Source organism: Anomaloglossus baeobatrachus, chromosome 1, assembly GCF_048569485.1.
Source record: "Anomaloglossus baeobatrachus isolate aAnoBae1 chromosome 1, aAnoBae1.hap1, whole genome shotgun sequence".
Taxonomy (NCBI): domain Eukaryota; kingdom Metazoa; phylum Chordata; class Amphibia; order Anura; family Aromobatidae; genus Anomaloglossus; species Anomaloglossus baeobatrachus.
Genome location: NC_134353.1, coordinates 199677483 through 199693439, shown reverse-complemented (window position 1 = coordinate 199693439; position 15957 = coordinate 199677483). Strand labels below are relative to the sequence as shown.

Below are 15957 nucleotides of genomic sequence, written 5' to 3'. Positions count from 1 at the left end.
AAGCGCACAGCGATGCATTTTCGTTGCGCTTTGAACACCCTTCATTCATTTCAATGGGACCAAAGCGCACAAAAGAAGTGACATGTTGCTTTTTTTTACGCATCGATTTGGATGTAAATTTCTGCATGCAAATCGCTGCGTTCTAAAACGCAACGTGCGCTTGGATTATGTACAATCTCCATATATTGTGCAGGGGACGCAGGACGCATGCAGTTACGCTGCGCTACAAAGCGCAGCGTAACTGCATGTAATAATTACGCAATGTGCGCACATAGCCTAACACTGCAAATCAAGAATGATTAAGTGTGGACACATCTCAACATAGCCTCAGATTTACTGTGAATGGGCTTTCCCACAAAAGACATTTATAACGTATATACAGGTGTAGTTGCACTTAATCATTGCAGCTCCATTCATGACTATATGACTGACAGAGCCACTCGGCTACCGTTAGTCCCATAGGATCTGAATATAAACATTGCCTTCAAACCTTTGGGATCAGTACACCTTTTGTGGTGATTCCTGGGAAGCCCCAGCACAGAGGTATCTTCGATTTACATAGGTTGTAGCATAATGTTGTGTTTTACTACCTTTTATATTCCAATACATTCTTGCAAATAAAACTTCTACATCTCAGTTTCACAGTGATTATAAAACTCCTGGTTAGATTAGAGAACGATAGAGGCACTGGTTCAACAGATCATGTGTTACGGTTACTTATAATTGTAAAGGATTGTCCATTCTTATTTTTATTGTTGTAAATTCCCAGCAGTCTAATCTGCTTTGGGAATAAAAATCACAGCGTTCCTAATTTGCTTCACTTTACAACACTGTTTCTATTGTTCCACTTTGACAATCCTTCTTCTCTTTCCCATCTCAAATAATTATGAAATGAATCTTGTACTTTTAAATCTCAAAGTCGGATTATCAGAGGGCAGGAAGTTTAGAGAAGTTGTGATTCTTAGAAAAAGTCTTTAAAGTGGAAGTCGGCATGGGACTCCTAAAGGGTGAGGAGGAGGACTCCTTCACACGTCAAGTATTTTGACGTACGAGAAATACAGATCAGGCTTCATCAGTTTTTTTTACATTGATGAGGAAAAAAAAGTTTCTCCACCTTCTCCTATCAGTCAGTCAGAAAAATGAACAGCTACAGTGGCAGCCGAATGTTGTCTGTTTATTTTTCATGGACCTATAGACTTTCATTGCCGAAATGGACATGTTGGTGCCGATGTGTCATAATGCCAGGGTGCTGATTGGCCACTTGGCAGCTGTGGGGAACACTGAAGGCACCCAGTCACTGCCATCATGGTCCTCCTCTGAGATCAGCTATACGCTGAGTTTCTTAGGAGACTGTGAATTTTACTATGTTCTACTGTACTATTGCGTTGCAGTATATTAGGGGTGGGGAACCTTTTTTTCTGCCAGAGGCCATTTGGATATTTAAAATACCTTTCAAGGGCCATATAAAATTATCAATTTGAAATTTATCCTGCTATATTTCATCAAATATTTAATTAAAATCCCTCCAAATGTAACGGCTGGAACTGCTTTTGTTTGGTGTGACGTGATGTTAGGTAGTATTGATATTACTGTTTTTCCAGATTTCTGTCGGTCTAGGGTGCAGTCGACTATTTGGCATGAATTTTGAAAAGAACTCGCACCACTAAGTTCTGAACACACATACAGTACATAATAGGCTAAATGTCGCCTTACAGTTGAAATTCATAACTGCTGACATTACATTTATAGATGTCAAGAAGTGGGAAGTCTGAGGTTTACATCACACAAGAGATACCAAGACTGCTGTATACATCACATAGGAAACACTATATATGTCCACAATCCCGGTATATATGTCCCCAATCCTGGTATATACAGTGCCTACAAGTAGTATTCAACCCCCTGCAGATTTAGCAGGTTTACACATTCAGAATTAACTTGGCATTGTGACATTTGGACTGTAGATCAGCCTGGAAGTGTGAAATGCACTGCAGCAAAAAAGAATGTTATTTCGTTTTTTATTTTTTTTTTAAATTGTGAAAAGTTTATTCAGAGGGTCATTTATTATTCAACCCCTCAATCCACCAGAATTCTGTTTGGTTCCCCTAAAGTATTAAGAAGTATTTCAGGCACAAAGAACAATGAGCTTCACATGTTTGGATTAATTATCTCTTTTTCCAGCCTTTTCTGACTAATTAAGACCCTCCCCAAACTTGTGAACAGCACTCATACTTGGTCAACATGGGAAAGACAAAGGAGCATTCCAAGGCCATCAGAGACAAGATCGTGGAGGGTCATAAGGCTGGCAAGGGGTACAAAACCCTTTCCAAGGAGTTGGGCCTACCTGTCTCCACTGTTGGGAGCATCATCCGGAAGTGGAAGGCTTATGGAACTACTGTTAGCCGTCCACGGCCTGGACAGCCTTTGAATGTTTCCACCCGTGCCAAGGCCAGGCTTGTCCGAAGAGTTAAGGCTAACCCAAGGACAACAAGAAAGGAGCTCCGGGAAGATCTCATGGCAGTGGGGACATTGGTTTCAGTCAATACCATAAGTAACGTACTCCACCGCAATGGTCTCCGTTCCAGACGAGCCCGTAAGGTACCTTTATTTTCAAAGCGTCATGTCAAGGCTCGTCTACAGTTTGCTCATGATCACTTGGAGGACTCTGAGACAGACTGGTTCAAGGTTCTCTGGTCTGATGAGACCAAGATCGAGATCTTTGGTGCCAACCACACACGTGACGTTTGGAGACTGGATGGCACTGCATACGACCCCAAGAATACCATCCCTACAGTCAAGCATGGTGGTGGCAGCATCATGCTGTGGGGCTGTTTCTCAGCCAAGGGGCCTGGCCATCTGGTCCGCATCCATGGGAAGATGAATAGCACGGCCTACCTGGAGATTTTGGCCAAGAACCTCCGCTCCTCCATCAAGGATCTTAAGATGGGTCGTCATTTCATCTTCCAACAAGACAACGACCCAAAGCACACAGCCAAGAAAACCAAGGCCTGGTTCAAGAGGGAAAAAAATCAAGGTGTTGCAGTGGCCCAGTCAGTCTCCTGACCTTAACCCAATTGAAAACTTGTGGAAGGAGCTTCAAATTAAAGTCCACATGAGACACCCAAAGAACCTAGATAACTTGGAGAAGATCTGCTTGGAGGAGTGGGCCAAGATAACTCCAGAGACCTGTGCCGGCCTGATCAGGTCTTATAAAAGACGATTATTAGCTGTAATTGCAAACAAGGGTTATTCCACAAAATATTAAACCTAGGGGTTGAATAATAATTGACCCACACTTTTATGTTGAAAATTTATTAAAATTTAACTGAGCAACATAACTTGTTGGCTTGTAAGATTTATGCATCTGTTAATAAATCCTGCTCTTGTTTGAAGTTTGCAGGCTCTAACTTATTTGCATCTTATCAAACCTGCTAAATCTGCAGGGGGTTGAATACTACTTGTAGGCACTGTATGTCCCCAATCCTGGTATATATGTCCCCAATCCTGACACATGTGTCCACAATCCTGGTATATATATGTCCCCAATCCTGGTAGATATGTCCACAATCTTGGTACATGTGTCCTCAATCCTGGTACGTGTCCACAATCCTGGTATATATGTCCCCAATCTTGGTACATGTCATGTGTCCACAATCCTGGTATATATGTCCCCAATCCTGGTATATATGTCCCCAATCCTGGTATATATGTCCCCAAACCTGGTACATGTGTCCACAATCCTGACACGTGTCCACAATCCTGACACATGTGTCCACAATCCTGGTATATATGTCCCCAATCCTGGTATATATGTCCCAAATCCTGGTAGATATGTCCACAATCTTGGTACATGTGTCCACAATCCTGGCACATGTGTCCACAATCCTGGTATATATGTCCCCAATCTTGGTACATGTCATGTGTCCACAACCCTGGTATATATGTCCACAATCCTGGTACAGTATATATGTCCACAATCTTGATACATGTCTCAAGAATCCTGGTATATATGCCCACAATCTTGGTATATATGTCCACAATCTTGGTATATATGTGCACAGTCTTGGTACATGTGTCCACAATCCCGGTATATATGTCCCAATCCTATATATATATATATATATATATATATGATCTTGGGCCCCTGCCTGGTAAATAGGACCCCCATTCTGGTAAATGTCTCCCACCCTGGTGTAAAATTAATCCCAATTAAGACTAGGTTCACATTTCCGTTGTTTTGCATCAGTCACATGCGTTGCTTGACGCTTGTGACTGATGCGTTGTACAACGGATGACAAGAATTGGAATTAGAAAGCGGATTCCGTTGTAAAAACGTGAGAGAACGATCAGCTGATCGCTCACAGACGCCAGCCACCGGGTGATCAGCTGATTGCTCACAGAAGCCGGCTGATCAGCTGATCGCTCACAGAAGCCAGCCGCCGGGTGATCAGCTGATCACTCACAGAAGCCATCCAATCAGCTGATCGCTCACAGAAGGTGGCTGCCGGGAGATCAGCTGATCGCTCACAGAAGCCGTCCAATTAGCTGATCGCTCACAGAAGGCGGCTGCCGGGTGATCAGCTGATCGCTCACAGAAGGCGGCTGCCGGGTGATCAGCTGATCGCTCACAGAAGGCGGCTGCCGGGCGATCAGCTGATCATTCGTCTGCCGAGAGAGAACATGTGCAGCAAAATCATAAGGATTCTGCTGCTCAAAAAAACGTTACTCTCTGCGTTCCTGCCGCCCGACGGTCAGTCGTTCCACGGGCGGAGGATGCAACGCAAGGGCATCAGTCACAATCTGCCGCTCATATAAGTCTATGGGAAACAAAGGATTCCGCCAAACGGATTACGTTATCAGAGCGGCGGATTGTGACTGATAATAAACAACGGAAATGTGAACCTAGCCTAAAGAAAAAATATTTTTATTCCCCAAATACTTGCACTGAAAAAAATACCCCAAAACAAGGCCACGCCCCTTTAATAAGCAGCTCTTTTGTTATAAAGCGGCCACTTACATCCGCTGTGGGGCTGTCACAAGGCTGCGGTCACACACAGTGACAGACCCTCCGCTCTCCTCAGACTAGTACTCGGCGGTGCCTGACGTCAAGGCGCAGCCCTGTGACTACAGGAGCAGACATGGCACTGGGCCGTGCCCCGGCCGCACTGTGCAGCTCCGCGCGCTGTGATTGGTGGAAATTCCCGCCTCAGCTCTGCACTGCCGCGCTGACTTCTGGGATGCGGTGTTCCCGTCGGCAGAGACAGGCGACAAGTGGGCGGAGTCACTGCGCAGTTTTGGCGGTTATTGGGTGAAGCGCTGGCACAGTCTTACGTCCGCCATTATCTCCTGTGTCCGCGGAGCCGGCGCCGTGATGAGCCTCAGGCGGAGACACGCACTAGGTCAGTGGAGATAACACCGATGGTTTCCCTCATGGTTGAAATGTCGGTGAGGCCTGTGTAGTTATATTCTAGTCAGTGCCTGAGCCTGTGATCCCAGCATGGCCGCATCTTCTCCACTAGTGACTAATAAGAGCTGGCTCCAGGCCTAGCCCTCAGTGTGTTAGGAGCCCAGCAGTCCAATACTGGCCTCCACTGTGGCCAATAGTTAGGAGCTGACATTACTGGTCTCTACAGCCTATTAGCTGCACAGCTAGCAGTACTCATCACTGAGCCAACAGTCAGTTACTGGTCTCTACAGCCGATGGCCCGCACTGATACCTGTATTCATTGCTGGCCCAGTATTGCTAAGCCCTCCTGCCTGTTACTGGCCTCCACAGCCAATGAGTTGCACAGATACCAGTACCCATCACTGAGCCCACCAGTATGTTACTGGTTTTTACAGCCAATAGGCTACACTGATACCAGTAGTCATTGCTGAGCATACCAGTCCTTCACTGGACTCTAGAGATGATGAACTTCACTGGTACTAGTACTGATAGCTGAACCCACCAGTCAGTTACTGGTCACCACTGTTCTCTACAGCTGATGAACCTCACTGATACTAGCCGCACAGATACCAGTACCAATGAGCCACACTGATTCCAGTACTCATCGCTGAGCCCACCAGTCCATTACTAGTCTCCACTGGTCTGTACAGCCGATGAGCCTCACCGAATAAGGCATAAGACACACGACATGAAAATCGGAGCGAGTGGAATGCGGTAAAACATCGCATTCCACTCTGACCAATATTAGCCTGTGTGCCAGCACCCACGAGCGATTATTTTCTCAGCCCTAACTGGACCGAGAAAACAATCGCAGCATGCTGCAGGTGTAAATGCGATCCTCGTTTCTCTCGCACCCATTCAAGTCTATGGGGCGAGAGAAAAATCGCACTGCACTCGCATTACACTGGTGTACTGCAAGTGTAGGGCGAGAATGGAAATAGCCGGCTACGGAGGAGAGAGGGAGATAAATCCCTCCCGCCCCTCAGAGCCAGCCTGCCCCTCCTCAGCGCCGGCCCGCCCCCCGCAGCTGAGGTCTGATTTCATGATCGGACCTCAGCTGCAGTGACACTCGGCTCTGCTGTACTGCCAGCGTCAGCCGGGTGTCATGCGAGGATCGCAGTAGATCCCTGTGTGGCCCCAGACTAAGGCTGCATGTGCACTTCACGTTTTTTATGCCTTTTGGTCACGTTTCAAACTGTACTGTCAATAATAGAAAAAAGGTGTGCACACTAGATTGAGGGTGAGGTCCTAGTGATTGGGGAGGCCCCACTCGTATAAGTATAAAGGTTACACTGCACATTCAAGTAGCATATAAATAATGAATTTATTTAGATTCAAAAAAGCCAAGCAAAGGAAGTGAACTCATAGAGGCAGATATGTAATCTCTGACGTTTCAGCCAACGGCCTTATTCACAGAGTTTGCTGCCCAGGATGGTTCAGAATTCCAGAGAAGTAGCTGTGGCTATAGGTTTTGTTGAAAATTATAGATATTGTATCCTGAATGCCTGAGGCATGTAATCTGAGCCTGTGTGAACGCCGACGCTCCCGTGCCTTGGCTGTATGTGTTCACTATATGGTAAAACTGATGTGTCATTGTGAGGTCAGTGCAAGTTTGTAGACACCAAACATGAATAGGTTTACTTGTATTTAAGGGGTTAAAAAAAATTCACAAGCTTGTCCAAAAAAAGTGGCGCACGTTTTGCGCCATTTTCCAAAACCCATAGCGTTCTCATTTTTCGGGATCTGAGGCTTGGTGACAGCTTATTTTTCGCGTCTCGAGCTGATGTTTTTAACGGTACCATTTTGCGCAGATGCTACGTTTTGTTCGCCTGTTATTGCATTTTGCGCAAAATTTGCGGCGTTTGGAATTTTTTTGACGCTATGCCGTTTACTGATCAGATTAATTGATATTATATTTTGATAGATCGGGCATTTCTGAACGCGGCGATACCAAATATGTGTATAAATATATTTTTTTAACCCTTTAATTTTATAATGGGGGAAAGGGGGATGATTTGAACTTTTATTTTTTTTTTTATTTTTTTTTAATTTTTTAAAACTTTTTTTTTTTTACTTTTTTTTTTTATTTTCCTAGTCCCCCTAGGGGGCTATGGCGATCAGCAATCCGATCGCTCTGCACTATCTGCAGATCACAGCTACAGATCTGAGAACTGCAGATTTGGTGCTTTACTTTCAATGCCGGCAGTATTCCAGCATTGAAAGGAAGTGACTCATGTTAGCTACAGGCGTCATCACATGACCCTGTGCTACCATGGCAACCACCGAAAGTCACGTGACTTCCGATGGGGGTGGGGTAAGTCACTGTCATGGCGGCATGCATATACATCTCTCTGCCAGATTTTGGCAGTGAGATGTAAGGGGTTAATGATCGTGGGTGGAAGCGATTCCACCCGAAACTAGCAGGCACACATGTCAGCTGTTGAAAACAACTGATATGTGCACGGATCGCCGCGACCTGCCCACGGCAGGGGGCGGGGATTATCCTCACATGATCCATGACGTACCCAGTACGTCATGGGTCGTTAAGGGGTTAAAGGGAACCTGTCAGGTGTAAATGTAAAAAAGCTATACCCTGCTGATATGGTGTTAATCTGCAGGTTGATCCCTTCTCCCCCGGGCGATTTTCCATTTTTACTTTTTTTTTTGCTCGCCTTTTTCTGAGAGTCTTAACTTTTTTTATTTTTCCATCAATCATGCCATATGAGGGCTTATTTTTTGCAGGACGAGTTGTACTTTTGAATAAAACCATTCATTTTACCATATGGTGGAGAGCGGCAGCTGTAACCGCCCTCTCTGCATTCTCTGGTTCTAATGCTGGTAGGTTTAAAACCTGGACATTGAACCCCGCTGCCAGGAGGAAAACTACCTTTAATCCCCTAGCAACATTCAGGTTTCAGTAATGTTGCAAATAAAAGTCTATGGGTCTGTAAAAAACACATACAGCACACGGATGGCATCCGTGTGCCGTCCGCACGACATGACACGGACCAGAATTAAGTGTATTCAAGAAATTAAAGCTTTTTATGTGTTAAAGGGAACCTGTGAGCAGAAATTTGGCCCAAAACCTAAAAGATTCCCCGTCTGCAGCTCCTGGGCTGCATTCTAGAAAGGTCCCTGTTATTATTGTGCCCCCTGTGAGACCAAAATAAAGACTTTATAAAGTGGTACCTTTTTGTATTCAGATTCTGTAAATGTGACACGGGGGCGGGCTGCCTGATGGCCGTTAGTCTGCCTCCTGCCGCTTTAGGCCGTCCCTCATCGCTGATTTCCATAGCTGTGGACGCCGCCCAGTGCTCCACAGGTCCCCGCGCATGCCCAGTGCTCATCTCTCGTGGATGAGCACTGTGCCCAGTGTCACCGCTGGTGACGTGCGCGCAGGCTTTAGATTATGGGTGGTGCTGTGATGTTTATTACCAAGCAACCGCCCATAATCGCGGGACCGCGCTTTCCCCCTCGGCGTCCTTCGTTCTGCGCAAGCGCGGTGCTGCTGACCCCACGTCACCTCCTTCTATCTATTTCCTGCCTCAGGGCAAGATGGGAAGGAGGTGACGTGGGGTCAGCAGCACCGCGCTTGCGCACAACGAAGGACGCCGAGGGGGAAAGCGCGGTCCCGCGATTATGGGCGGTTGTTTGGTAATAAACATCACAGCACCGCCCATAATCTAAAGCCTGCGCGCACGTCACCAGCGGTGACTCTGGGCACAGTGCTCATCCACGAGAGATGAGCACTGGGCATGCGCGGGGACCTGTGGAGCACTGGGGGGCGTCCACAGCTATGGAAATCAGCGATGAGGGACGGCCTAAAGCGGCAGGAGGCAGACTAACGGCCATCAGGCAGCCCGCCCCCGTGTCACATTTACAGAATCTGAATACAAAAAAGGTACCACTTTATAAAGTCTTTATTTTGGTCTCACAGGGGGCACAATAATAACAGGGACCTTTCTAGAATGCAGCCCAGGAGCTGCAGAGGGGGAATCTTTTAGGTTTTGGGCGAAATTTCTGCTGACAGGTTCCCTTTAAGGCTCTGTGCGCACTGGGAAATGGAATTTTCTTGAGAAAATTCCGCATGTCCTCAAAGATTACCGCACCCGCGGTAAAAAACCGTGGAAAACCGCATGCGGTTTGCCGCGGTTTGCTGCGGTTTTACCGCGGTATTGTTCGCGGTATTGCCGCGGTTTTGCCGCGTGCGGGTTGGGATGTGCTTTATTGCATTCAATGCAATAAAGCACATTGAAGAAAAAAAAAATACATTTAATTCTGATAGTGGATAGACAGAAGAATAGATAGAGGGATAGATAGATAGACAGACAGAGGGATAGATGACAGATCGCTGCATTTCCCACGGTCGGCAGTGAGTTCACATTACCGGCCGTGGGAAATGACCGGTAATTACCTCTGCTGTCTGCTGCATTCAGCCTGTGTCTTGACAGTCGCGGCTGGATGTCAGCAGTGCAGGACGCCGGAGCTGTGGACTACGCCGGAGCTTTGTTTGGGGGGTTAATAAAATGGTGAACGAGGCTTGTTGGTTTTATTTAAAATAAAGGATTTTTCTGTGTCTGTGTTTTATTCACTTTACTTACGGGTTGATCATGTCAGCTGTCACATAGACGCTGCCATGATCAAGCCTGGAGTTAATGGCGGTGGTCCCCCATCACCATTAACCCCTTGTATTACCTTGCCACCACTGCTACACGGTGGCAAGAAGAGCCGAGGACACGCCGGTATTGTCGCATAATGGATGCGACAGTGCCGGGGCAGCTGCGGCTGATATTCTCGGCTGCGGGAGGGGGAGTGAGGCGGGGGACATTAACCCTGCCCCTCTCCCTCCCCAGCCTGAGAATACCGGGCCACCGCTGTGTGCTTACCTCGGCTGGACGGTAAATATGCAGCGGAGCCCACGTTCTTTTTTTTCTATATTTCCGTTTTCTTTCTATGTGTGTTCTATGTTTCTGTATCTATGTGTCTGTGATGTCTGTGTGTGTGTGATCTGTTTGTGTTTACTCTCTGCACGGCTTCCTCTTCCTGTAATGACATCACTTCCCTGCAAAACCGCAGACAAGCGATGCACATTACCGGAGGTAAACCGCGAAATACCGCAGGGAATAACGCAGGAAAACGCAGTGAACCGCACAGAATTTGCTGCCTGCGTTATTCCCTGCGGGATTTCATGATTAACATTGAGTCAATGGAGTGAAATCCCGCAGCGATGTGCGGAAAAGAATTGACATGCACTTGTTTTTGCTGCGGGATTCCCGCAGCAAAACATGCAGCTGTCAAATTCCGCCCAGTGCGCACAGGATTTTTTTTCTCCATAGGATTTGCTGGTGATTCACTGCAGAGATGTTATGAACATTTTCTGCAGCGAAACATGCAGCAAATCCGCGGCAAAATCCGGTAAGTGCGCACATAGCCTAAAGGTGTGCAAAGATGATAGTTGGTTGGATGGTTGGATATCTATCTATCTATCTTTGCACATCTTTTTTTTTTTTAAATTCGTTTATTAAATAACAGATCAACCAGGTACAGATAAGGACATGTACAATGCTTAAATGTGAAACTGTGGAAGGCTTCTATACGAAGATACACATATTTCAGGTACCTGGGGTGCATATGCACCTTAATGAGACACAAAGAACAAAGAAGAAAACAGAGTACCAACATCACAGTGACCGTTTCTTCCATAGGCGCCAACCAAGGAACATTCAAAATCAATACTAGACCATAATATATTTACTGCAATATAAGTGCGAACAGGCAATCCAGTCAGTTATTACACTTAGGCGAGTAGCGTCAGAGAAGAGGAATTTCACATCACCCAGACCTTATTATATTTTTCAGGGTAACCTCTATTTTGATATACAGTCTGTTCATAGGGGAGCACCGCATTTACTAGCTCCACCCATGCATGCACCGTCGGGGGAGAATTGCTCATCCATTGCAGGGCAATAAGTTTCCTTTCCATAAGGCCCGTTTCACATGTCAGTGAAAAACACAGATGTTCTTCACTGACGTGTAAAACACGCACATGTCCCTCCGTGTGCCGTGATTCACGGCACACGTGGGTTGTCTAAGTGCAATCCAGGCTGCGTTCTCCGTGGTTCGTGATTGCACATAGAGATTAACTCACCTGTGCCCACTCCCGCTCTCCTTGGTGCTGAATGCTCCCACGGTGCAGCATCCGGCCGGCGCTGACCCCCGCAGCAGCTGCTTCCAGGTCGGCTGTGTCGTGCATTCATGAATATGCACGACAGTAATGAGCCGGCTCAGAAGCAGCAGGCTGCAGAGAGCGCGGCTGGAGCCAGGTGAGTAAAAATTATTTTTATATCCACGTTTTTTATGGATCACACCACTGCGTGGTCCGTGGGACATCAGTGATGCCAGTAAAAAATGAACATGTCTCCGTGCGGCAATCACGGACACGCGGGTACGCCGCACAGAGACACGATCAGTGAAAAATCACTGATGTGTGAGCAGACCCATTGATTATAATGTGTCTGCGTATGTCAGTGATTCTGGTACGTAGAAAAAAAAAGCACAAACGTACCAGAATCACTGACGTGTGAAACAGGCCTAAATAGGGATTCCCAAAGTAATATTTTGTGGTGATGCAACCAGCTTCCCTCGTCCAATCTTTGCACATCTTTAACACATAAAAAAAAACAAACATTCATTCAGTGTCATGCGATCATTTCAGGTACGTGTCACACAGACTTCACACACATACATACAGACAGCACATATATGGTAAAAACGAAAACGTGCCACATGTGCGTTTTTTAAATGTACATGTGAAGGAGGCTTTAAACTGACCCAGAATTGGCTGAAATCAAAGTCTATGGAATGTCAGAATGGACTATAGTGGAGATGCATGTTTGTTTGTCTTTTTTAAATAAAATGATGCAAGTGTCAGGGAGTGTATATTGAAATTTTTTTTTTGTGTGTTTTTTTTTTTTTTTGTTATTACTGGGTTAGTAATAGGGGTGATTGATAGTCACCTCTTCATTGCTAACACAAGGGCTTGATGCTAGCTGACACTTCCCAGCTTTCATTAATCTCATAAACCATAGCCCCTGATTGCCACCGCACCAGGGCACTCAGGAAGAGTGAGGTGAAGCCCCAGAATTGGCACATGTAATGTGATGCGCCACTTTTGGGGCGGTCTTTTTATTTTAGGCTGGGAAGGGCTCAATAACCATGGACCTTCACAGCCTGATAACATCAGCCCGCAGATGTCTGCTTTACCTTTGCTGGTTATCAAAAACGAGGGTGACCCTGTGTCATTTTTTTCTTTTTTTGCAATTAATTATTTATCTTTTGGCTAAAGGGGGTGTTACACGCAGCGATATCGCTAGCGATATCGCTGGTGAAAGCACCCGCCTCCGTCGTTTGTGCGTCACGGGCAAATCGCTGCCCGTGGCGCACAATATCGTTAGGAGCAGTCACAGGGACTTACCTGCCTAGCGACGTCGCTGTTGCCGGCAAACCGCCTCCTTTCTAAGGGGGCGGTTCGTGCGGCGTCACAGTGGCGCCACTAAGCGGCCGCCCAATAGAAGCGGAGGGGCGGAGATGAGCGGGACGTAACATCCCGCCCACCTCCTTCATTCCTCATTGCTGGGGGCTGCAGATAAGCTGCAGTTCGCCGTTCCCGAGGTGTCACACGTAGCGATGTGTGCTGCCTTGGGAACGACGAACAACCTGCGTCCTCAACAATCAACGATTTTTTAAAAAGGAACGTGTCAACGATGGACGATAAGGTGAGTATTTTCCCCTTCGCCCATGACAGCACCACCTGAGAGATAGGTTCCGCCCACATCAGGACAGGAAACCCACTGATAAAAAGGCGGCACCTCTCCTCCACATCAGTTCGGTTTCCTGTCCTGACGGGACGAACCCACGGATTCTCCCAGGTCCGACCCGGTGTGCAAGCTTGGTACTTACCAAAAGCCGGCATTCAGGCCTGGAAGCACCTCCCCAGGGCTTCATGCTTATGCGGTGGTGGGGCGCGGGCCTGGAGCGGGAGCTCGGCTCTGCGTCGCCCCCGGCGATGTCCGCACATGGAGCCTGTAAGCTGGGCGCCCTGCTGCTGCTGTACACGCCGGGGGTGAAGAGGATGTGACTCGACACCCGGAAATGCTTCCACTGCGCATGCGCAGGGTCGGCCAAGATGGCGGCGCCCAGGAACGAGATTCAGGCGGCAGATTTGAAATGGTGAGAGATAAAGAGATGGCGCTCGCGGGGCTATGGTGAGTAGATCTCCTCCGTTAGGGTGGCTGACAGCTCCCCATCAGGGAAGGAGGTCCCAGACAGACAGAAGGACTCTCAGGCTATCCACCCTCAGCAGAAGGGGGACCGCCCCCCTGCCAGAGCAAGCCCCTCCAGTCCGGCAGGTCGTCACTCTGATTCCAGGAGGTCTGGAAATCGTAAATCTCCACCTAAAACGGTATTTAACCGTTATCTTGGGGGGTGAGTGCCTGCTGGCTTATTGCTTCCTTATGTTTCCTTCTGTTCCATTGTTTCTCAGGTGCCCAAAAAGCATACCTCAGAAAAGAACTATAGATCATGTGGGGTGTGCAAGGAGACTCTGGCTTCTGACTACCGGAAAGACCTTTGTTCCACCTGTATTAAGAAAGTCCTGTGTACCGAAGCACTGAGTTTTATGGCGGAGTTACGGAACATTATTAGAGCCAAAGTGAGGAATTCTATGGGCTCAAGGTCCGACTTAGCTCCAAAGAAGCATAAGAAGACAGCTAGGAAGCGGGCTGGATCATTCACTAAGTCCGATAGCTCTGACAAGGGCTCTGGTTTTTCTTCCCCGGCCTTTTCATCAGACTCTGACTCGTCCTCTTCTTCGGATGAAGGTGGGAGGCCGTGTTTTCCTCCCTCAGAGGTAGCATCCCTGGTTAAGGTGGTCCGCGCTACTATGGGGCTGGTGGACGATAAGAGTCAGGAATCTACACAGGACCTTATGTTCGGTGGCCTGGAAAGTAGAAAGAAGAAGGTCTTTCCAATCCACCACAAGATCCAGGAAGTGATAAGGGATCAGTGGCAGAAGCCTGAAAAGAGAATGCCGATTTCCTCTGCTTTGAAGAGAAAGTATCCCTTTGATGAAGCCGCTACCACATCATGGGACAAAACTCCTAGGATCGATGTGGCAGTGGCGAAGGCATCCAAATCCACGACCCTCCCCTTTGAGGATTTCGGTTCCCTGATTAGCTGGACCGGAAGTCGGATGGGTTTCTCCGTAGCACTTGGGAGGCTACCACGGGAGCTCTAAGACCTGCGGTGGCGGGGACCTGTGTCGCACGTTCCCTCATGGTCTGGGTCCAACAGCTGGAGGACCGGCTTAAGGATGACACACCCCGAAAGGAGATCCTCTCCTCCATACCTCGCATCCAAGGGGCAGCGGCGTTTCTTGCAGATGCTTCCATTGACTCCTTGAAGTTGTCAGCTAAAGCTGCGGCCCTTTCCAATTCTGCCAGACGGGCCCTTTAGCTGAAATCTTGCAAGGCAGATGTCCAATCCAAGGGCCGTCTATGCAGTATGCCCTGTGAGGGTGACTTCCTCTTTGGCTCACAACTAGATGATCTCCTCTCCAAGGCATCGGACAGGAAGCAGGGCTTTCAGACTGTGCAACAGCAGTTTCCACGTGATAGACGTTTTCGGAGACGGCAGTTTTTTCATAAGAAGCCCCCCCAAGGAACAGGACTCGTGGCGGGAGAAACGACGAAAGACGTCTGGATTTATGTTTGCCCATTCCTCCTCCTCGAAGTCCAAGGGTCCCCAATGACGCCAGCATCCCGGTGGAAGGGAGGCTCTCTCTCTTCCTCCCCGCATGGGAACGGATCTCTTCCAGCCAATGGATTCTGCGAGTCATCTCGGACGGTCTCTCCTTGGAACTCAGTTCGCCCCCTCTTGAGTGCTTCGTTGTTACATCCATGCCTCAGATCGAGATAGCGAGGGCATTGGAGGACGAGATCCAATCTCTCCTTTTGAAAAGGGTCATACAGCAGGTTCCCAGGTGGGAAAGAGGTCAGGGTGTGTATTCCCCTCTGTTCCTAGTCCGCAAGCCGGACCAATCCTTTCGGACGATAATAAATCTAAGGGTCCTCAATCAGTATCTGATACAACACCCTTTCAAGATGGAGACGGTCCGGTCTACAATCAAGCTGTTATATCCCGGCTGTTTTATGGCAGTCCTCGATTTAAAGGACGCATATTATCACGTCCCGGTTCACCCGGCGTCTCGGTGGTTCCTCAGATTCGCCCATCACAAGGACGGATCAGTGCTTCACTATCAGTTCAGGGCACTCCCCTTCGGTGTCTCCATGGCCCCAAGGGTCTTCACAAAGCTGCTGGCAGAGGTAATGGCGCACATCAGGTCTCACCGGATCCTCATCGTCCCTTACTTGGACGACCTGTTGGTAGCAAGTCCGTCCGAGTCCCTCTGCAGAATACATGTGGCGATGGTAATCTCCAACCTTCAGGGCCTT

At 47.8% G+C, this 15957-nt stretch overlaps 1 protein-coding gene across 1 annotated transcript in view; it reads left to right on the top strand.

Moving 5' to 3' along the window:
• Positions 1–5284: 5284 nt before the first annotated feature.
• The window catches only part of RBM46 (RNA binding motif protein 46), a 120443-nt gene continuing 109770 nt past the window's right edge, over positions 5285–15957 (top strand). The window contains exon 1 of the mRNA XM_075347653.1: positions 5285–5399. Within this exon, the coding sequence (XP_075203768.1) occupies positions 5372–5399 (28 nt within the window). The 5' untranslated portion in view covers positions 5285–5371. The remainder of the gene's footprint in view (positions 5400–15957) is intronic.